Source organism: Hemicordylus capensis, chromosome 3 (assembly GCF_027244095.1).
Source record: "Hemicordylus capensis ecotype Gifberg chromosome 3, rHemCap1.1.pri, whole genome shotgun sequence".
In the NCBI taxonomy this organism is placed as follows: Eukaryota; Metazoa; Chordata; class Lepidosauria; order Squamata; family Cordylidae; genus Hemicordylus; species Hemicordylus capensis.
In genome coordinates, this window is record NC_069659.1 from 245,954,918 (window position 1) to 245,979,124 (window position 24,207).

The 24,207-nt window shown below is 44.7% G+C and overlaps 1 protein-coding gene across 4 annotated transcripts in view; it reads left to right on the forward strand.

The window, feature by feature from the left end:
* The window catches only part of TNKS2 (tankyrase 2), an 85,097-nt gene that overhangs the window by 49,219 nt on the left and 11,671 nt on the right, over window positions 1-24,207 (forward strand). For 2 of the 4 annotated variants that reach the window (XM_053307630.1, XM_053307628.1), the window contains exons 18-23: window positions 8,702-8,890; window positions 10,213-10,459; window positions 19,197-19,279; window positions 21,261-21,381; window positions 23,601-23,698; window positions 23,813-23,887. In XM_053307630.1, coding sequence (XP_053163605.1) covers window positions 8,702-8,890; window positions 10,213-10,459; window positions 19,197-19,279; window positions 21,261-21,381; window positions 23,601-23,698; window positions 23,813-23,887 — 813 coding nt within the window. The remainder of the gene's footprint in view (window positions 1-8,701; window positions 8,891-10,212; window positions 10,460-19,196; window positions 19,280-21,260; window positions 21,382-23,600; window positions 23,699-23,812; window positions 23,888-24,207) is intronic. The other 2 variants (XM_053307629.1, XM_053307631.1) reach the window with 2 other exon arrangements.

Sequence of the window (24,207 nt, forward strand, 5' to 3'; positions counted from 1 at the left end):
ATGGTACACTTGCGGGTTCAGCCATGCCGTGTCACCATCGAGGGAAACAGCCCTTCCAGGTACTTCCTCACCGGGGGTATCATGTGACTTCCAGGAGGACCGTGCGTGGAGGCCTACGAGCTCTGCTGTTCGGCATCAAGATGTATCAGTTCTTCGACAACCTGATGTGAGTGCTACACCACTCCATATATGTCCGTTATCATCAGGAGATACTCCAGCTATGCCTATTAGAGTGCAAAAAGCAGCTTCCACTCAAACTCCTCGACCTCTTATTTCCAACAGGGGTTCCCAAATGACAGTTCACACGTTTACCACCTTGGCGGTACAAACCGAACCCTTGGCGACTCTGCCTCGTCCACCACCTGCTTCTCCAGGGGCACCTCCTTCGAGTCAAACCCATTCTGAAGACGGCTCGGGAGATAGTCACCATGGCTCCTCCAACTTTGAGTCAGATACGGAAACCGTAGAGGTGGACCCTTCTCCAGATGTGGCTACTCCAGCCCATGTCTCGCCGACAGAAGAACTTAAAAGCCTACCACTCTCATGTAAAGCAGGTGGCGTCGGCGCTGGGTCTGGATCTGTCTTCTCAACTAAAGACCATAGACGATCCAGTCTGTAATTTAATGCAGCGATATCAGTTGGCTCAACCCGTCGCTTTACCACTACTACTCATAATATCTAATGTGGCTCAATGCGCTTGGCAAGTGCCACACACTTCTACTCCTACGTCTAAGCGCTTAGAGGGCCTCAACCGGGTGCAGGAGCAAGATAACATGTACCTGTTTAAACATCCAATTCCGAACTCCTTAGTCATAGATTGCGCAACCACTTCCAGATCAGGAAGGATGCACACCACCCCAGCTGATAAAGAAGGAAGGAAATTGGATGTTATGGGGGGAAATCTATAGTCTACATCATGCCTTTCGGTGAAAGTGGCAAATTACTCGGCTTCCATGGCAAAATATAGTTATTGCATTTGGGAAGATCTGGAAAAGGATTTGGATGCACCATCTCCAGAAGAATTCAAGCTTAGATTCTGCAAGACTTTGCAAAAAGCAGCGGCCCTCACCTGCCAACAACTGAGTACGGCCAAACACCTGGCAGAATCAGAATCCAGATCCATCATGGCAGCAATAACGCTGAGACGCCATGCATGGCTTCGCTCTGCCTCCCTCCAACAGGATATGAAAGACAAAATAGAGGGATTGCCGTTTGATGGCAAGGGCCTTTTCTCCGAGGAAACGGGTACCACCATGGAGAAAACGAAAAAATCAAAATTTACAGCCACGACTTTTACGACTTCGGCATCCACCTCGACATCATATGGGGGAAGGCAGAGATCCTTCTATCGCCCGCGTTCTTCATATAGACAACAGGACCGCCGGGACTACCGCAAGTTATACCAGCCTTACAACAAGCGTACTAACCAACAGAAGGGCAAATTTCGGTCCAACCAATGAAAGCAGACAGAAGAAAACAAGCAGTGACTTTGAAAATCAGGACAGCCCATCGCATTACCTTCAACCGTAGCTTTACAACACCCAACCATACCCAATAGCCACCAACACCATCAGGTTGGCAAGTCATGCGCAAGCATGGTGCCGCATAACATCAGATCGCTGGGTACTGGAGATTATCGAACATGGTTACGCAATAGAGTTCAAAGCTCACCCTCGCTTCACAAAGATAACACCGGCCTTATACCAAGAGGTGCAGGAGCTCTTGCACAAAAAAGCTGTTGTGCCAGTGCGATGGGCACAAAGATGGGAAGGGTTCTACTTCCGTTATTTTCAAATTCCGAAGAAGGATGGGGGGGATAAGGCCTATCATGGACCTGAGACATCTAAACAAGTACATCCAAGTAAAGAAATACCGTATGACAACGTTACAGGATATCCTGCCGCTCCTACAGCAAGAGCGGTGGCTGGTGACATTAGACTTGAGGGACGCTTACTTTCATATAGGAATCCGTACATCCTACTGGAAATACCTACGGTTCACTGTAGGAAATGCCATTTACCAGTACCAAGTATTACCATTCAGACTTTGCACTGCCCCTCGTGTCTTTACAAAGTGCATGGCAGTGGTGGTAGCCCACCTGAGAACGAAAGGACTAAAACTGTATCCGTACCTCGACGATTGGCTCCTGTCGTCACGTGACAAAAGCGAGTTACTTTCGCAGATAGATTATATGTTGAGCCTTCTCCAGGACCTCGGGATACATATCAACTGGAAGAAGTCCAACCTCACACCGGTACCTGTCACGACGTACATTGGAGCTGTGCTGAATGCCACCCTGGGGAGAGCGTTTCTTCCGGAGGATCGTTGCCAAGCCATTGCCACCCTGGTACACCAATTTCAGGGCAACCCTTCACAACCCGCTCATCAAATACAACGTCTGTTGGGCCTAATGGCCTCTTGCAAGTCAACAGTACGTTACACCTGGCTGAAGATGAGGAAGTTACAGATGTGGTTCCTCTCTTCCTTCAACCTGCTGAGGGACAGCCCACTAAAGCGCCTTCTGGTTCCCATACCAGTCTTATGCATGTTGTCCTGGTGGACTCAGAAGACCAACCTGCTTAGAGGAGTACCCTTCCAGTCACAACCTCCATCAGTTTGGGTCGCGACGGATGCTTCCCTACAAGGGTGGGGAGGTCATTGCAATGCCACCATGACTCAAGGCCTCTGGACATGCGCACAGAGCCAACTACATATAAACTTTCTAGAGCTTCTAGCAGTCTTCCTTTCAATGAAGGCCTTCCTACCAATGCTACGGGGCAGGGTTGTACAATTACAGCTGGACAACACAATGGCAGTAGCCTACCTGAACAGACAAGGAGGAACAGTCTCAAGATCTCTGTGTGCCCTGAGCCTACAGATTTGGCATTGGTGCATCAGGAACAGAATTACGCCACTAGCCATCCACTTCAAGGGCACAGACAACATAATAGCATATGGCCTCAGTCGTTCGTTCTCGACAGAAACTCAACATGAGTGGGAACTGAACGACACTTACTAAAGTCAGATATTCTGCCTTTGAGGTCACCCAGAGATCGACATATTTGCTATGCGGCAGAACACAAAATGCAAGCTATTCTGCTCGAGAGCAGGTCATGACCCTCAGTCCTTGGGAGACGCCTTCCAACTGGACTGGTCGGAAAATTGGAGCTATGTTTCCCCCTCTACCACTTGCAGGCAGAGTTGTAGCACGCCTGCTGATGGGCCATGTGAAGTGCATCCTGATCACACCGTGGTAGCCCCGCCAAGCATGGTTTACACATTTACACAGACTGACTTCGAACAACTTTCAGAGACTTCCCAACCAGCCAGACCTCCTGATTCAGGAAAACGGGTGCCTGTTACATCCGGGGGTTCTAACCCTCCAACTGACAGCGTGGAGGGTCAACTCCTGAAGCATATCGTGCTGAATCAGCGCAAACCGTCTACGAGACGGAATTATGCTAGCAAGTGGAGGAGGTTTGCTGTCTACGCTTCTCGTCACTCATTTCACCCTAAGGAAGTCTCAGTCCATGAGCTTCTACTTTATATGATCTCTCTTAAAAAGGCAAAACTCTCAAATGTATCTATTAAAGTCCACCTAGCGGCTTTATCGTCTAGACATCCAGGGTGGGATGGCAGGACGGTGTTCTCCCATCCCTCCTGCAAAAGTTTCTTGAAGGGCCTGGCTAACTTGTACCCTCCTGTCCGCAAACCGCTTGAACAGTGGAGTATCTCACTGGTTCTCTCCGCTCTCACTGAGCCCCCATTCGAACCCATGCATTCTACGTCACTGAAGCTAACGTTTTTTAAAACTGCCTTCCTAGTAGCGATCACCACTGCGCGCAGGGTGAGTGAGCTTACTGCTCTCCGGATGGATGTCCCCTACGCACGTTTCTACCGAGACAAAGTTCTCCTTCGACCTGATATTTCCTTACCTAAAACTGTGTCGGACTTCCACATCAACCAGGATGTAGTGTTGCCCACTTTTTTAAAATCTCCAACCACACCGCTGGAAAAGGCTCTGCATTCTTTGGATGTTTGCAGGGCTCTTCTTTACTACCTTTCTAAGACTAAACCTTTCCGGTCATCGAAAAGACTGTTCATCTCCTATAAAGGGAAGAACAAGGGACAGACATTATCAAGACAGAGACTGTCACACTGGCTGGTGGAGACTATCCGTCTGGCATACTCTCCACAAAAAATACAGCCCCCAAAGACCATCAGGGCACATTCCACGAGGGCATATGGCGCTTCAGCTGCTCACCTGGCTGGCATATCCTTTCAGGATATTTGCAAGGCTGCTACTTGGTGATCTGAGCAGCCATTCGTAAAGCACTACGCCATAGACTTGCAGTCTGCTGTGGAGGTGAATTTTGGGAGAGCTGTCCTAAAAAGGGTGTTGCAATGACTCTACTGCTCCCTCCTCCTTACGGAGCTAACTAGTCACCCACTCTAATGGTAACAATGGATCACGACCCAGATAAACAGGTTGCTCACCTGTAACTGATGATCTGGTAGTGATCAGTTGATATCCATTAGACCCTCCCGAACCTCCCCTCCACGCTAGTACTTACCTCACTATAAGTAGATCTTATCTGCTTATTTGACTGCTTTGTTGGTCTACAAGGAACTAAGGTGCCTGCACTTCCTCCTGCCTTAAATAGCCACGTGGTCACGTGGGGTGGGGTGCAGGCACCGTAGAACTCGTAAAGTAGTTTGTTTGGTTTTAATGTTTGTGGCACACCTAACAAAAGTGCTAGGTGTGTGAAATGAAACTTTATGCATTGTTGAGCACCTTAGAAGTAGAACATCTTGGTTTTCACTCGCTGCACAATCATTTACTTAGAAGTAAGGCCTGCAGTGTTCAGTGGGACTTAAGTATACATAGAATAGTAGCCATCACTGGGATTGAAATAATTACAGTGCTTACATTACAGGGGGCCAGAGGGGGCCTGTCTCCTTTAGCTACTATTCTTTAGAAGGCTATGCAGGCTCTGATATGTCCAAAATTTGGGTGAGTTGGGTAAGGCTTGTGGCGTCGCATACCCTTTCCCCTCATAATTTGAGCACCTCCTGCCCCACAAGAAAATTTGGCACAACCAAGGATCCAGCACCAAACACTGCAATTTCAAATGCCACAACTGGTAGAACTAAAGACATACTGCTTCAGGAATACTGCAAAAGACATACTGCAAAAAGTCATACTGCCTCAGGAACCATCTCCACAGTTAGGGTCATTAACGCGTCCATTGGAGCCATCTATCCAAACTCCTTGCGTGCAAGCCTTACCTGCTGTCTCGTTGCCACCTGAAAAACCAGCAGGAAAGAGACAGAGGAAATCTAGCCCACCTCCTCCAGAGGAGCCTTCCTCCCCAGATGCCTACTCTACAGATGATGAGGCATCTGAAACCTCAGATTCTGATGTGGGTACTCTTAGGTCTGATCTGCCTTCGGATGTGCCTCCTCGACTCTCTAGATCACCAACCGAAGAGCTAAAGGCATATCATGCCCTTATCAGTAATAGTAAACAAGCCAAATGGTTATCCAAAGAAAGTCCATTATCCAAATCTATGTCAGTTTAAAGAAATAGTTGTTTTACTGAGGAGTTATCTCTATGAGGTTTGAACACTAAAGCGGTCAAAGAGAAACTGAAAGGAGGACGCCCCAACCGCCAATCTTAACGAACTTGGCACAGCATGTGCAGGCGGGGAGGGACGTCATGAAGAGCTACTCAGTCAGCCCACGAAGTCCCTGCGCAGGCGCAGAACCCATTGCTTATTATTACAACGGATCACGATCCAGATCTTAGATTTACTTTAATGACACTTTTAAAAAAACTTCTCCCAACCCTGAAATAGTAGACCACCCTCATGCCCTTTCGCATTGAGATGTTTCTAACTCTGTAACTTTTCCAAGTTTCAATAGCGGTTTGCTATGTAGCATAGGTGGTGATGTTTGTGAGATATGAGTCCAAAGCATCCTTGGCTGCATGGAAGTTTAATGTTCTTTGGATCTCAGGCATTGTATCCTAACAAAGTTAGCATTCCAAGTCCTAGTGACATCAATAGGATATAAGATAGTCACAACTAGGGCAACTAGGGATGTGCACCAAATTGCTTCAGTGCACATCCAAGGGCAGTGCTGGGTTCCCTTAGGAGGCAGGCAGGTCCTACCTGCCCATCCTCGAAGCACCCGCCGCTTACTGAAAGACTTCCGTGCAAGCAGCAGCTTGTGCTGCTTGTTCCTCTAAAATGCTGCGGCGATAGGATGCATCCCCGGCATCTCTCACATGGCCTCGGAACGTAAATGACATTGGTGCATGTGCCGACACCATTTATGTGCCGACATTGCACAAGGGATGCTGCGGACACATCCTATTGCCATGGCGCAGCATTTTAGAGGAGCAAGCAGCACAAGCTGCCGCTTGCACGGAAGTCTTTCGGTAACAATACCGCCATGGTGGGCTGGTGCGACTTGGAGAACAGGCAGGTAGGGCCTGCTCTCCTCCGCTTAAGAGAAAGCTGCACACCACACCAAAATGTTTCAGCACCAGGGAGCTAAAGCATTTCGGCACCTCTCCAAAGAGGTGCTGGAACAATTGGGGCTCATCCCTAGTCACAACTAATTTGTCTCATTGATTTCAATGGAGGTTAGTCATGACTATCTCTTTTTAGAGTACAACGCATAGTTTTAATTGATGTGCTAATGGGAGTACCCTCTCCAGGAGAAGAATATTCTTATTATTGCATGCAGATGTACATTCCTTTGAGTAAAAAATAGGTTTGAGGCTATCCAGTTAATCTATCTTTCATTGTGATCATAAATAGGTTGGATTATAGATTTCTAATTTAAGGCAGATGATGCATCCTTATTCCCAAATTGTGCTCACAGGATAATTGTGCTCACTGGAAATAACTAGTTGGAAGGGGAGTGGCTTTGCCAGCAATATTATATCTTATATAGTATCTCTAAGAAGCTGCTTAGCTGTAGTTGGATTCCCCCACCCCACCCCCATATAATGGATGAAATGTGCTTTGCCAAGTTGGTGCAAGTCTAGTGTAAGAAGAAAGTCGTAGTCTGAGAAACCTGAAGCCACCCCTCCTATTAACTATTCTTGAAGCTTCTGTTTTCCATCACTGGTCAGAAATAATGTGACATTTCAGTCTGTCTTTGGCCCTCTGTTTGAGAATATGGGTAGAATCTAGCAGATAGGTTGATGGGGCTGGTCTTGTCTTTACAGAAAGGATTGCACCCTATATACAGGTGAAACTCGGAAAATTAGAATATCGCGCAAACGTCCATTAATTTCAGTAATGCAAATTAAAAGGTGAAACTGATATATGAGACAGACGCATTACATGCAAAGCGAGATAAGTCAAGCCTTAATTTGTTATAATTGTGATGATCATGGCGTACAGCTCATGAAAACCCCAAATCCACAATCCCAGAAAATTAGAATATTACATGGAACCAAGAAGACAAGGATTGTAGAATAGAACAATATCGGACCTCTGAAAAGTATAAGCATGCATATGTATTCAGTACTTGGTTTGGGCCCCTTTTGCAGCAATTACTGCCTCAATGCGGCGTGGCATGGATGCTATCAGCCTGTGGCACTGATGAGGTGTTATGGAAGACCAGGATGCTTCATTAGCGGCCTTCAGCTCTTCTGCATTGTTTGGTCTCATGTCTCTCATCCTTCTCTTGGCAATGCCCCATAGATTCTCTATGGGGTCAGGTCAGGCGAGTTTGCTGGCCAATCAAGCACAGTACACTGTATACTTTTCAGAGGTCCGATATTGTTCTATTCTACAATCCTTGTCTTCTTGGTTCCATGTAATATTCTAATTTTCTGGGATTGTGGATTTGGGGTTTTCATGAGCTGTACGCCATGATCATCACAATTATAACAAATTAAGGCTTGACTTATCTCGCTTTGCATGTAATGCGTCTGTCTCATATATCAGTTTCACCTTTTAATTTGCATTACTGAAATTAATGGACTTTTGCACGATATTCTAATTTTCCAAGTTTCACCTGTATCAGATGGTACCTGCTTTTGAGGGGGCTATTTACATCAATTATTATCCTCCTCTATTTTTATCTCCTTAGATTTCTAGGTACACAGGTAGCTGGCAGTAGAGTAATAGTCATTCATATAGTCATGTTTTAGAGGTTCTTGGTCATGGATTCTATCTTGGCAGACGTAACTTAAACATTATAGTGTGTGTTGAGAGGCACTTCCTATGGGTACTGTTGCCCTAAAAAGCTTGTTTACCTTTATCTTTGAGAGAGCTCATTCACTAATGACTTGTTTATTTTGCTGTGAAGGTGAAGTTCAGTTGCACCTTCCTCAATAGCTCTTTATTACATGAGGATGTTGGTAGAATAACTACAGAAGGAAAAAAATGTTTGTAAGAACAGTCATTCTCCCCATTTCCCTCACTTCTGCTCCAAGAGCTAGCAGTTTATTTTGAAAGAGGGTAAGTTTGAGTTTTCCTCTTCTCACAGGCTAGGCTGACAGCCAGAATCATTCGTGGGGATGATGTAATGTCTGCTACACTTTGCTACCCTGCACTACTCTCTTTGCTTTGGTAGAATGTATTTTGCAACATTCACTTCCTTAGGAAATCCAGAGGAAAGTTACAGAAAGGTCTTTTCTTCTGAGGGTTACACTACATAAATGTATTTTATTTTCCAGCATGTAGATGTAGCAGCTTTACTTATAAAGTATAATGCGTGTGTAAATGCTACGGACAAATGGGCTTTCACACCTTTGCATGAAGCAGCCCAGAAAGGAAGGACACAGCTTTGTGCCTTATTATTGGCACATGGAGCTGATCCTACTCTGAAAAACCAGGAAGGACAAACGCCATTAGACCTAGTCACCGTAAGTGATGGGATTTTTTGAGAAGTTTGTACTAAGCTTCAGTTCCTGGCTCTGGCCAGGATGTTAAACTTGAGAATTTAAAATCTTGTGGTTACTCTGGTGCACTACAAACTAAAACAAGGGCAGCAATTTCTCAAAACTTACTGAAGAGGAATTTTGAGTGTAGTTCTTGGAAATTCATTTTTCAGAGGAATGAGCCACTATCTTATGGAATGTGTGTTCATTTATAAATGTATTGCTTGGTACTGTTACCTAGTATTTTCTGGGCTATTGAATAGCAGTTGAAATTTCTACTAATATTTGATTGAAACGGCCTGTACCACTTGTGACCCAAGAAGTTGTATGCAGCATACCAGCTGTATTTAGTGGTCCACTAGAGACTTGATTAACTTCCTTTGTTTGCCTGCCTAGAACTACAGAAACAGAGCTTGTTAGGCCATGTGTACCATGTTTGACTTAGTGGGCCATAAGTTATGCAGCCCTGATTAGACCAACATTTTGATTTGGTGCTGTTAAAAGTTTCATTTTAGATTGTTTCAGTAATATCAAATCCTGCATATTAAGTAGAAGTGTATTTTCTACTTAAAATGCCTAAAACTACTCTGCATTGAACTCAAGCAAAAAAAATTATGTGGCACCTTATTATGGCAGGCCTTCTGTAGGCATGAACCAACTTTATCAGATGCCGCTAATGTGTGTTTTTCAACAGAGAAACGTGACTGTTTTTTCTGGAATATATCCACAGTGAACTTAAATTACTTGTTGATAAAGTAAACAAATCCAGCTAAGTCCAGGGTGCACAACAGAGATTATCTTATTCTGTGTCATATTAAAGAGAGCACCATTGTGCTCTTAGTGGTGTCCTGGGGATTTGCAGATAATTCCCTTTCTGTTATAGGACTTTGCAGCATACAAAATACTTCTCGACATTTTACTTTTGCAACAAATCTGTGAAGTAGGTTAACTGCTAGTAAGTGATTTTTGTGCAGGACTTGCCCAAAAGTTCATGGCAGGTCTCCTACACCCCAAATCAGAATTTGACCTGCCATGTTACATTATGCATTAGCCCTTGTGTTTGAATAACATGCCGAAGCAGCCCCTGGATCAAGGCAATAATCTATTTGAAGATATCTTGTAAATGGCAGCACAAAACGTTAGGAATATTTGAGCATTTTAATTCTAGTTACCTGTTAGTAATTTAAGTAAAAGACTGCTGTTAACTTTACCATGTGTTTGTATATGGAAAACATTTAACTGACTTGCTGTGATGCTGTTTTTCATTTGTATGTGTTTTAATTATGTGCTGTTTTTAAATTTTTCAGGCAGATGATGTTAGCGCATTACTGACTGCTGCCATGCCTCCTTCTGCCTTGCCATCTTGTTACAAACCTCAGGTTATAAATGTATCTCAAAACACGGGATCTGCTGATTCACTTTCTTCTGTTCCATCCAGCCCATCTAATCTTTCAGCTGCCAGCAGTCTTGACAACTTGTCTGGTAGCTTTTCTGAACTTGCAGTTGTTAGTTCAAATGGTGCTGAAGGGGCTACTGGTTTGGAGAAGAAAGAAGGTGAGATTCACTTCTGATACAGAATTAGTTTATTCAGATAGGATGACTCATTTAAGAGTTAGGGACAGTTCACACATGCATACACTCAGACTGTGATACTGAGTAATGACATACAAGAGTGGAATGTCTCTCCACCACGTCTAATAGTAGTAGAATATCACGAATAAATCCTCAGGCACAATAGGAATAGTTCATCCACTCAGCTGAGAGTCATTGAGTAATGTACATGCATGAATCAGAGATACATAAATGTATCCAGAAATGGCCTCCAGTGTCAAATCTCTGTAGGGATCCATGATCACTCACAACTGGGTCTTCTGCGCCTGCTGAGTAGGCCCCCAGAAGAATCTTTAGCTCCATGAAGGCACTTCAGCCTTTTAAGGCATAGTGATATTGGAACCTTCAAAGGGTGCCTGTAGAGCCGGCTGTAGAGCACCTCCCTCTTCAGTTTTTTCTTGCCCGCTGTTCACGCTGTCTCAGGAAGGATCTGCTCCTGCTTCCCCTAGTTCTTGTAAGAGATTGAAATCCTTATTGTTGACTTTCTAGTTTGACTATGGACTATGTTCTTTGACGACTACTTCTGTATACTGGTCTGGCTTTTTGATTATTCTGTGACTTCAACTGATCTTGGACTGTTTATGGACTTTGCTTAGTATTTCTTCTTGGCTTAGGCATTCTACTTCTTATTTTTTGGACTGATTTTGGACCGGTTTTTGACCTCGCTGTCTGCTCCTAAAAGTTTTAAATGCTGTGCTACTTGTAAGGGCACTATGCCCTCCTCAGGTGGGCATTCTGATTGCCTAATCTGCTTGGGAGACTTGCACAATGCCTGCAAGGTCTGTTTATCATTTAAAAAGAAAACCTGCCCAAGCCGAGAACTTTGCCTTGGCATCTCTGTATGAGAATATCCCTTGCCCTTGGATGCCTAGACCAAGTCCACCATCACTGACAAAGACCACGGCGCCTAGCCTATTGGTGCTGGCCTCGATGTCCACACCATCAATGTCCAAGGCTGCTGACATGATTGCTTTTTAAAAGCCTTTGGAGAGAGGGCGAGAGCGATCGCGTAAGCATAAACATGATCGCCATCACTCTTCATCAGGAAAGCCCCACAAGAAAAAGACAAGCACGCTTGCCTCGCAGCATGTCAACTCCATCCTCGGCAAAGACACTGTCTCCTTCATCAGCCCATCCTGAGACTTGGTTCTCCCCTCGTTGTCGAAAGCTACTACATTGTCGGCACCAGGACAGCTAGGCTCTTCTTCGTTGATGTCAATAGGCTCCAGTGCCAGTGCACTTGACGCTGGCTCTGACAATATTGACTTCTTGGTGCCAAGGCATTTGACGTCTTCAACGCTGACACCATGGTTTTCGAGGTTGCACATGGCTCCTTCAGCCTCAATATGCCCTTCCTCGGCATCAGTGTGAGCTCGGACTTCAACATCGACGACGCCCACAGGCTCTTTGGCACTATCGGCTCCGGTTGACACTACAGCTACACTTCGTCTTTCACCTGTTCATTTGGCGCCGCCTTCACCCATCATTATTTCACAAACGTCGATGCCTGCCCAGTTGCCTTCTCACCAATCCCCTATTTGTCTGGAGACACCTTCTTTGGATTCTCCAGCATTGCAAAACCTACTTCATCAAGAGCTGGGACGTCTTGGATCTACAAATTCGACGCCTTCGGGCTCTACTTCTAAGGGGTTCACCTAAAAGGACTTGATACTGAGGAAGGAACTTGAATCACCGATGCTAGTTTGATGCTAGGCAACCTTAGATCTAATTCTGAGTGACACCCAGGACCTGGTGCGTGACGTCAGTGTCATCGACCCTTTAGGGAACAATGACCACAGTGCCATCAAATTCAGCATACATGCGGGGAGAGAATCACCAAGGATGTCTAACATGGACATTTTGAATTTCAGAAGAGGAAACTTCTCCAAAATGAAGAGTACGGTGAAAAGAAAGCTGGAAGAGAAATCCAGGAGAGTCACTTCGCTCCAGAGTGCATGGAGTTTACTCAAAATCACAGTACTAGAAGCCCAGTTAGATTGTATACCCAAAAGGAGGAAAGATACCACTAAGTCCAGGAGGATGCCAGCATGGCTCACAGGTACCGTCAAAGAAGCCATAAAAGGGAAGAAGACTTCCTTCCAAAATTGGAAGGCCTGTCCAAACAAAGAGAACAGAAAGGAACACAAACTCTGGCAAAAGAAATGCAAGGGGACAATAAGAGAGGCAAAAAGAGAGTTTGAGGAACATTTAGCCAGAAGTATCAAGGGGAATAACAAAAACTTCTTTAAGTACATCAGAAGCAGGAAACCTGCCAGGGAGGCGGTTAGGCCATTAGACAATGAGGGAGTGAAAGGGATTATTAAGGAGGATATGGAGGTTGCAGAGAAACTAAATGAGTTCTTTGCATCTGTCTTCACGGCAGAGGATACTGAGCATATACCTGTTCCTGAACCAGGCTTTTTAGGGATGGAGGATAGAGAGCTGAGTCAGATAGTAGTGACAAGTGATGATGTACTAAACTGTCTGGAAAAACTGAAAGCTAACAAATCACCAGGGCCGGATGGCATCCATCCAAGAGTCCTCAAAGAACTCAAACGTGAAATTGCTGACCTCCTTGCTAAAATTTTCAACTTATCCCTGAAATCGAGCTCTGTACCAGAGGACTGGAGAGTAGCAAATGTAGCATTGATTTTCAAAAAGGGACCCAGGGGCGATCCGGGAAATTACAGGCCAGTTAGCCTAATGTCTGTTCCAGGCAAATTTATGGAAAACATCCTCAAGGATAAAATTGTAAAGCACCTAGAAGAACAGGCCCTGCTGGGAGTGAGCCAGCATGGCTTCCGCAAAGGTAAATCTTGCCTCACCAACCTTTTTGGACTTCTTTGAGAGTGTCAACAAGTGTGTGGATCAAGGTGATCCAGCTGACATAGTATACCTGGACTTCCAAAAAGCTCCAAAAGGATCTCTCCAAACTAGGGGAGTAGGCGACAAAATGGTAAATGCGGTTCAATGTTAGCAAGTGTAAAGTGATGCACATTAGGACGAAAAAACCCCACTTCAAGTATATGCTGATGGGATCCGAGCTGTCGGTGACGGACCAGGAGAGCGATCTTGGGGTTGTGGTGGACGGCTCGTTGAAAGTATCGACTCAATGTGCGGCAGCTGTGAAAAAGGCAAATTCCATGCTAGGGATCATTAGGAAGGGGATTGAAAATAAAATGGCTAACATTATAAGGCCCTTATACAAAACTATGGTGCGACCACACTTGGGAGTACTGCGTACAATTCTGGTCACCACATCTTAAAAAGGACATTGTAGAACTGGAAAAGGTGCAGAAGAGGGCAACCAAGATGATCAGGGGCCTAGAGCACCTTTCTTATGAGGCAAGACTACAACACCTGGGGCTTTTTAGTTTAGAAAAAAGACGACTGCGGGGAGATAGAGGTCTATAAGGTTTGGAGAATTTGGAGAGAGAGAAATTCTTTTCCCTCTCACACAACACTAGAACCAGGGATCACTCCATGAAATTGATTGCCAGGAGGTGTAGGACCAACAAACGGAAGTACTTTTTCACACAATGCGTGATCCACTTGTGGAACTCTCTGCCACAGGATGTAGTGACAGCCAGCAACCTGGATGGCTTTAAGAGGGGTTTGGATAACTTCATGGAGGAGAGGTCCATCAATGGCTACTAGTCAGAGGGCTGTGGGCCACCTCCAGTCTCAAAAGGCAGGATGGCTCTGAGAACCAGTTGCAGGGGAGTAATGGCAGGAGAGATGGCACACCCTCAACTCCTGTCTGTGGCTTCCAGCAGCATCTGGTGGGCCACTGTGAGAAACAGGATACTGGACTAGATGGGCCTTGGGTCTGATCCAGCAGGGCTGTTCTTATGTTCTTAGTTCCTAAGACACCGACTGGTGGCCTACCTACCTCGATGCCAAGCTGCCCTTCAGCTCTGCCCTGGAGAGAACAGTTCCATTTCTCAGCCTCTCACATCCTTCACAACCCCCTGGACTACAATAGCTCCCTGGGCGGCCTTTGACTCACCACACCTGAGGGCAAGAGAGCGTCTCCCCTCTTGTACACTATATAATTCACCAGCTTTGCTTTATTATTTTGAGGAATACAAGCTCTGGAATACCATGCGACTCCGGGGAACTATTCCAGACCCCTTGAATGTACACCCTACTGACCTTTTTGAGAAGCCTGCTGCACCACCTGCACTTTCAAGACCCTCCACACCGTTGCCCAGGGCCCCATCACCCACACCAGTGCTGCCAGTGTCACCGGCTCAGGAGCCACCTCCTATGCCTGTACTTCCTCATACACCGGCTCCTCCTGTGGCCCCTGGACCTGTGTGCCCTGCAGCTCCTCCTTCACAACCTGCTCCCAGGGATCCTCTTCCTTACCCTGATTCCGAAGGGGAATCCTCGTACACCTCTGATCCGGACACTTGACATTTCTGAGGTGCCCATGGGGACTTCACCCGATGAAAGTGTGGGGAATCAACCATCAAACTCCCCCTTCAAAGAGACTAAACCATATTGGGTGCAAGTCCAAGAAATGGTGAGGGCCTTAGGTCTGGAGGTGGTTCCTCTTGAGGATACTGTCACAGACCCTGTGTATAGTTACCTATCATGTCTGTGGTGCATCTCACCACACTTCCAATGCTTCCGTCCCCAGTGGAGGTTTCTAAGGTTGCTTGAATGACCCCAGTAACGTCTATTCTCCCTTGTAAAAAGTTGGAGAACCTATATCTGGTCTAGGAGGCCTTTTTCCTTTTCTTTTCAAGCATCCAGCACCGAATTACCTAGTAGTGGGCTACGCACAGCGAACCAAGTCCTTTTAGAAACATTCAGCCCCCATAGATAAAGAGAGTCATAATCTGGCACGAAGATTATGACATGAAGCTTTTACTCCTTAGGATGTCTCTCTCTCAAGGTGGTGAACTACTGCATGGCCAAATACCAACAGTCACTATGGGACAGCATGAAAGGTGAAGTGGATACTCTCCTGGGCCCTTTAAGGGCAAATTTCTGTCTACTCTTTCTAGGTTGGCAGACCTTACTAGACAGCAGTTAAGATCAAAATGGAGTCGAAGGTATTGGCTGGATGCATTGTACTTCGTCACCATGACTGGCTGCGATCTACACCTCTAGAGCCAGGTATGAAGGAAAAGATAGAGGATCTCCCCTTTGATGGTGAGGGATTATTCTCCAAAGGCACTGACAACACAATGAAAAAATTTAAGAAATTGCGCTATACTGCTAAGACCTTCGCGCGGTCCCAGTTGTCATCTTACCATCAGAGGTATCAGCCTGCTTTTAAACAGAGGTACCAACCTCGGGCTTCCCAAAATAGGGGAGGTTACCGTGGAGGAGCTAAACCATATTCAAGATGTTCCTTCCATCAGCATCAGAAGGGCCAAAAAAAATCCAAAGCTCGGGAACAACTCAAACATTTGTTTTAATGTCTCAGACCTGAAAGTCTCTCTCCCTACTTCTTCAACTGTAATTCATCTTGCCCCCTTTCTCCCTTCCTGGTGTCAAGTAACAGACACTTGAGTGTTATGCATAGTGACCAAAGGCTATGCTGTTGAATTTGAATATTTTATTGAATTTGAATTATTGAATATTTTATGTCCATGCGAACATAAAATACACCCACTCAACTTCTATTCTTGAAGAAGTTTCTTCACTGCTCCAAAAGGATGCCATAGAACCAGTTCCACTGTCCTCAATGCACACTGGGTTCTATTCCAGATACTTCTTGGTCCCTAAAGATGATGGTGGACTCCGTCCCATCTTGCACTTATGAGAGATGAAGAAGTTTGTCCGAATCTCCCAAGTTTTGCATAATTTCCAATACTGCCACTGCTGTGGGAGGAGGAGTGGTTTGCGTCCTTACTTAAGGACGCTTAATTCCACATCTCTAAACGTCCTCTCCACCACCAGTTCTTGCATTTTTGCTAGGGCACTCAGGCATACCAGTACAAGGTGCTCCCATTCGGCCTATGTACCGAGTTTTCACTAAGTGTATGGTGGCTGTCATTGCTTATCTCCGTGTTCAAGGTGTTTCTGTTTTTCCCTTCCTGGATGACTGGCTTTTTATGGCAAAGGGAAAATAAACTCTATTGTTCAACCTTCAACTTACACTCTCTCTCTTCTGGCGGATCTGGAGCTCAGTGTCAATCTAAAGAAATCGGTCCTGACCCCCAGCACTCCATCCAGTACATTGGTGCAATCCTGGATGTGGGCAGGAAGCATGCGTACTTACCTGCAGAATGCATTCAGTTCATTTTCTCCATGGTTGGGCCTGATGGCTTCATGTACGACGACAGCGACGAACACACACCTACGGATGAGGAGGCTCCAGCTCTGGCTGCTGTCTGTCTTCAGGTCAAATCTGGACAGTCAAAACAAATGATTAGTTGTCCCAGATAGTGTCCTGTAGGACCTGCTTTGGTGGTCCCTGCCTGACTCCCCTTCACAAGGGGTCTCCCTTCAATTGCTGAATCCTACATTTTCAGTCACTACCTTTGCATCTAGGCAGGGTTGGGGCGCTCACTGTGGTTCTCTGAGGATGTGAGGCCTGTGGAACAACTGGCAGCAAGAACTCATATTAATTTTTTGGAGCTCCTGGCTGTTTTCCTTGCTTCCAAGGCATTTTTGCCTGTCATCCAGGGACAGGTGGTTCAGGTCCATATTGATAACACTAAAGGGGAAGATAACATCTTGGCCGACTTCCTTAGCCGAGATGTCTCCTTTTCTGCTCTCCCTGAGTGGGAGCTAAATGATGCTGTCCTATCAGATGTGTTTGACTCTTGGGATGCCCCTGCTGTCGATTTGTTTGCCACTTTGCAAAATGCAAAGTGCTCCTTGTTCTGTTCTAGGGCGGGCCTCGGCCAGGACTCCCTAGGGGACGCCTTTCAACTGCAGTGGTAAGGCAGGCTATATTATTTCCCACCCACCCCCATTGTTATTGGGGGTGGTGAGGAATATTCTTCAAGAGCACACACAATGCATCCTAGTCTGTCCTTGGTGGCCCTGACAACTCTGGTTCCCGACACTTCTTCGGCTCTGCAAGGGGTTTTACCTTCGCCTTCCACCATGACAGGATCTTCTCACGAAGGACGGGGGCCAGGTTCTCCACCACACTCTTCGAACCTTCTCACTGGTGGCGTGGAGTCTGAACTTCTAGACAAAATCCTGCTGAATGAGAGAAAGGCCTCTACAAGGAGGAACTACCTGTGCAGGTGGAAGTGTTTCGCATCCAACACTTCTTTGAAGGGCTTCAACCCACTTCAGGCCTTGATCCATCAAATACTCGTCTACCTCGCCTATCTCAAAGGGTTGGGACTTCCGAACACCTCCATTAAAGTTCACCTTGCAACCAAGGTTGGGATGGCAAGTCAGTCTTTGTCCATCCTGACTCTAAACACTTTCTAAAGGGGTTTAACAACCTATACACCCCAGTGTAGGCACCCATTGAGCCTTGGAGCCTCTCACTTGTGCTGTTTGTGCTTACAGAGGAGCCCTTTGAGCTGTTGATGTTGTCTCCAATGTTACTCTGCCTGAAGACCACCTTCCTAGTTGCCATCACGTCTGCAAGGCAGGTTAGTGAACTCACTGCCCTAAGGGCGGATTCCCCTTATACCAAGTTTTATCTGGACAACGTTATCCTCCAGCCAGATCCCATCTTTCATCCTAAATTTGTGACAGACTTTCATATCAACCAGGACATTGTGTTACCTACATTTGTTTGAAGGTGTCTCCTTTATTTCCTGCACTGCACCAAGGCGTTCAAACATATCTCCTATGCAGAAACTAGTAAATGTCTTGCCATTTCTAGACAAAGATTGTCCAACTGGCTGATGCAACTGATTTTCTTCTGTTATAAGAAGCAAGGTGTTCAGCTGCCCTCCAAAATCAGGACGTATTCCACTAAATCCATAGCTACCTCAGCTGCCCACATGTCGGGTATCAGTATGAAGGGCATTTGCAGGCCTGCCACATGATCCTCAGACCTGCCCTTCATCCGTTACTATGCTGTGGACTTGTGCTTTGCTTCAGAGGCCAACTTTGGTCGGGCAATCTTAAATTAAGTACTGTAATTGCTAGCACCCACCTCCTTACACGGGAGCTAGTCACTCACCCCGTTGTAAGGGACCATGGATCCCTACAGAGATAAACAGGTTGCTTACCTGTAACTTATTATCTCTGTGGGGATCCATGGTCACTCATAACACCCACCTGGCCATCCCCCCTTCTAGCGTATTTTTGGCATGCACAAAATATGCACAGTTTGCATACCTGTGCTGCTGTGATTGTTTGCTGTCATCTTCTACTTCTGGATGTCATTAGTCAGTCTCTTCTCAGCAGCCGATCAGGAACCGAAGAGGAGGTGCTCTTCAACCGGCTCTATAGGCACCCTTTGAAGGCTCCAATATTACTACACCTTAAAGGGCTGGAGCACCTGTCAGATTTATAAACAATGCAATTCAATACAGATTTTAAAACAAAGCTAGCTAAACGTTTAATTTTGGTTATAGGAATATAGGGTCAGGTTGTACTTCAAGCTAATTCTTGAAACAGATATTTCATGCCCCAGGTGTCATTAGACATCCATAGGATTATTTCAGATTACTTGTGAACATAACGTGGAAGCAGAATAAAGTATGCTGTTTAATTATATGATTAATGTGTGTTTCCTGTTCAGTTTCAGGTGTAGATTTTAGCATAAATCAATTTGTGAGAAACCTTGGGCTTGAGCATTTGATTGACATATTTGAAAGAGAGCAGGTAAGTAGCAGTACTGATTTGGAAACTTAAAACTGGAAACAAGTTACATATTTTCAGGAAAACAGATTCAAAATGAGAAATTGCAGTCTAATGTAGGTACATGCAGATTTTCTGTGCTAACTTAGAAATAATCTGTGTTAAAATTCTCTAGAATTTTAGAACTAACTTTGCCTGCACTCACAAATTAAACTTCCTGCAATCTCTGTTAATACTGCAATTAGTAGTGATAGTAATAGTTTAAGGAACTTGTCTTAACTGTTAAATATGAGTTGTGTGGGAGTCCATACTGTGAACAAAGTGTACTGTCAAAGCAGCAATTTTACACTGTGCAGTAAATGGAGTTCTAGACATAGTCCAGGATCCAAAGAACCATGCAGGGACCTTCCACATTCTCAGAAGTGTCTAAGAACCCCATAATTTCAAACTGCTCCTCAGGCTCAGGAAACTTTGTAAATGATCCCCAGTGTGACTCAAACTGAGAACTAGAGGAGAGAATCAAGGAAGTTTCCATATACTCATGAGAACCCCAGTTATATGAAGCATGCTTGAAAGTCATCTGATTAGCTTTGAGCAAGTTTCTACTAGAAAAATAGAGCAACTATCTAAATGGCTAATAAGCTGCAGTTATTTCATATTCAGTACTTGGTGAATATCACAGACCTGAGGAGTACGAGTAGGAATAATATTTAACATTTATGTACCCCTTTTTGAGTGGGCAAAGCACTTAATGTGTAATATTTTCATGTAACCCTTTACAACAACCATGAAAGGAAGCCCATCTGGCCTCTGCCATCAGCCAGAGGGATATGGGTCACTAGGAGGCTGCACCCTCTGCTGTCCAGAAAGCATTATGACTAGGGATGACTAGCCTGATTCCATCCATCTGCCAGGGAAGTCATCCACTCTTCATATTTCCATGTTTGAGATTCACCATACCCATGTGGACTTGATAGATTTACTGTTCTCCCTGTCATCCAGAATGAAAGCCTTTTTCCTTGTTAGTCACATGACTTGTGCACCTCTTCTGTTGTTGTAAACCTGCTTTAGTGGCTCACTTTAGTTCAGCCATGTGTCTGCATTTCTAACTCAAGTACATATTTCTGTTTTGAGAAACCTTAAATACAATATGTCTTAACAACTGAGATAAAGCAGCATTTTTGAATTGTTTGAATTGCTAGTTAGGTCCTATGGACTTAAAATAACTCTATCTATCTATCTATCTATCTATCTATATAAATTCGTTTACGGACGACGACTACGTCCGGAGCCATGCAGATGCCTAAAGCCATGATTGCCTAATGCCTTGGGAAGGGAGGGGCAGTGAGCTAGGGATGGCAGGCGGAATCTGCAGACTCAGGAGACAGAAGAAGAAAGGAGGAAAGGCAGAGGGGAAAGGAGGAATCATTGCCTGTGGAGGGACTGGGAGCAGCAGCAAGGGAGGTGGGAATCGGCAGACTCAGGAACAGAAAAGGGAAGGGAAGGCGTAGAAGACCAACCACAGAGAGGGGGCAGCTGACCACAGGGAGAGAGGCGCGGGGGGGGGGAGACCGAGCGAGCGGGAGAGGCGCGCGGGGGGGGAGACCGAGCGAGCGGGAGAGGCGCGCGGGGGGGGAGACTGAGCGAGCGGGAGAGGCGCGGGGGGACCAGCCAAACGAATTCTCCCAACTAAACCCAAAAAGGAAGTAAACTACTCCACAGATGCTCTGTTAGAAGAGCAGCATTCTCCAACCTTTGCTTACTGAGGGTTCCTCACACCACTACCAGCTTCCAAGGCTGAGGTTATGTCGGCTTTTCCCCACCTATAGCCATCAACTACCCAGGTAGGAAGTAGGGGTAGGGTACATTTTGCTGCCCAAGAAGGCTCCCCAAAATTGCCTCAGTTTGCCTCATGTGGGAGTCGCCCAGAGGATTCATTTTTCTGTGTTAACAGTCTATACAGTAGTTTGGTTTTTATGTACTATAGATTTTTTTCCCTTTATAGATAACGTTGGATGTACTAGTTGAAATGGGACACAAAGAATTAAAGGAAATTGGAATTAATGCTTATGGACATAGACACAAAATAATTAAAGGAGTTGAAAGACTGATCTCAGGACAGCAAGGTAGGTTGTAATGATTAAAATATTTAGATAATATTAAATCATACTTTTACACATTTCTGTAGTTAAGAACTATAGCGTTCTGAACTAGCGTACAAGAACTAGTGTTCTTTTGCATTTGTTTGTTGGTTTTTTCCTTTTCAAGATTATCCAATGGCAAACAAGTTTCAATTATCTTTTTGTAGTGCCTTTCATTGTGTCAGTTATATATATTTGTTATAAATTAGATTTAAATTCTGATCCAAAAGTCACCTTGAAATACAAGTCATGCAAGTCCATTGTGTTCAGCCTTAATGTTAGTAGTCATCACAAGAAGCTTTATCTAATCACTTTTTGGAGAGATCATTGAGGTGCTCCTTGACAGTAAAGTAACAATTGCTGTTCAGCAGCCCACAGCAGATTTTATAAAGCACCTAATTGTAATTTTTCTAAGAACTGTGTTCAGAGGCTCTTATACCACAACATAGATCTCACCATAAGTTCTCTGATTTTGTTGTTTATCTCCCCATTGTACGTGAATAAAGTTTGCCACCTTCCTTGCTTGAGTATCTAAAGCAGGGAAAATTGCATCGAGATACCCAAAAATGTTTTTCTCCCAAGTGTGTCACTTGACACACTGTGTAATCTTTATAAACTCATTTAATCTTGTATGAGATACAGTCTATGTGGTCTTGTGTTTTCCTGCAAACCTGAAATTTAGAAACCCACAAGATGTATTTTAAATAAATATAGCTATAGAAATATTTTAAATAAATAAGAGAAGATCTCACAAGAGGTGTTGATGTTTGTTTCTATGCTAAACTTGTCCTTTCTGGGCAATCTCAAACTGAGATTGAATCCAGATAAGACGGAGGTGCTGTTGGTCAGTAGGAGAGCCATTTGGAATGAAGGGATTTGACCAGTTCTGGATGGGGTTGCACTCCTCTTGAAAGAGCAAATTTGCAGCTTGTGAGTACTGCTTGACCCAGCTCTGCTTTTGGATGCTCAGGTGGAGATGGTAGCCAGAAGTGCTTTAGCACAGCTTCAGCTAGTGCGCCAGCTGTGTCCCTTTCTCGAGAAGGCAGATGTGACCATAGTTACCCACACCTGAGTCACGTCACAGCTGGATTACTGTAACATGCTCTACAAGGGGCTGCCCTTGAAAAATATTTGGAAACTACAGCTAGTGCAAAATGTGGCAGCTAGGGTTTTATCTGGAGCTGCCTGTTGGGATCATATTACACCCATTCTGAAAGTGCTACACTGGCTGTCAATTTGTTTTCAGCTCCAATTCAAGATGCTGGTTTTGAACTTTTAAAGCCCTCAGTGATTTGAGTCCGGGATATCTGAAGGATCACCTGCTCCCAAGGGTTTCTGCCCACTTGACAAGATCATTGGAGGGGGTTCTGCTCTGTGTGCTGACAGTGAGAGAGGCTCAACCTCTGGGTCCAATTCAAAGTGCTGGTTCTCACCTACAAAACCCTTATGGGCTGTATATCTCCAGGATTGCTTCTCTCGGCCAGTTGTAGCCCGTCCTGTGAGGTCTTCTCAGCTGACCCTCCTTAGTGTCTCGGGCCCTGGTGTAGTGCATGAGATGAACCACCCAGAGACAAAAGTTTGGTCGGTGTATAAGATAGATGGATCGATGCCTGGATGCCTGGGCCTGTAGGAGTGCCTTCTCTGTGGCCGCCCCTCTTCTTTGGAACAACCGCCCCCCACCCCGATTCGTTCAGCCCTCCTTAGTTGCTTCTAAGGCCCTTCTTAAGACCTACCTGTTTTGCCAGGCTTTTGCCCTTTAATTTTGGTGGTGGTGGTTTTCACCACCTAGAGTCTTTGGAGGAGGCAGTATACAATACATTTTTAATAGATAAACTGTTGAGTATGTGGAACAAGACCTCAGTCATTGCCCCCAGGCTTTGGAATGCTTTCACAGCCTCCATCACAGTTTTTAGAAAACAAGTAAAAGTGTGGCTCTTCACCCAAGCTTTTATATGAGAGCAGTTTTATTGCTGCTACTTTGTGTTTTGTGTGTTACTGTTTTATATAAGGTGTTAAACTTTTAAATAGATATATATTATGTTTAATATTTGTACTTTTAATTTATATTTTAATTTTAATTGTGCAGTGTTTTAATTATACTGTAAACTTTTTTGGGATTATTTTAATGAAAAATGGTATATAAATGAAACAAAAAATATGTACATAAATATTAGCTGAAGTTCTTGTGTTGTCTTTCCTCTTAGGCCTTAATACCTACCTGACTTTGAATACGTCTGGTAGTGGAACAATCCTCATAGATCTTTCTCCTGATGACAAAGAGTTTCAATCAGTAGAAGAAGAGGTATGTTTTATCTGTACGTGCATAGAAAAATTCAATCTAGCATATTTGATGTGGTATATTACATAGATTAAAGATTCTTTGCTATATTTGTGTTTGTCATTTTTTAATCTTCAGATGCAGAGTACAGTTCGAGAGCACAGAGATGGTGGGCATGCTGGTGGGGTTTTCAACAGATACAACATTTTAAAGGTACCACACAAGTATCTTTCACTAAAAATTCATTTTTTCAGTTACAAGGAAAGCACTTGTCCTTACATTTTCATGCAGCTGGAAAGGAAAGGCATAGTTGGTGGCAAGAAAACTCAAATCCTGGATCTCTAACTAATTACATAGGTCCAGTTTTTGAATCTATTCATAGTGCAAAATGTTGAATGTCACAGAATTAGGAATGTTCAAGTGAGAGGATAAAACTATATAGGAGAAGGGCAAAGGAGCAGAGGAGGAGCTCTGTAAAGCATAGAATCAGCATCTTCCACCTTGTTGAAAACACTGGATGGCATCCTGACAAA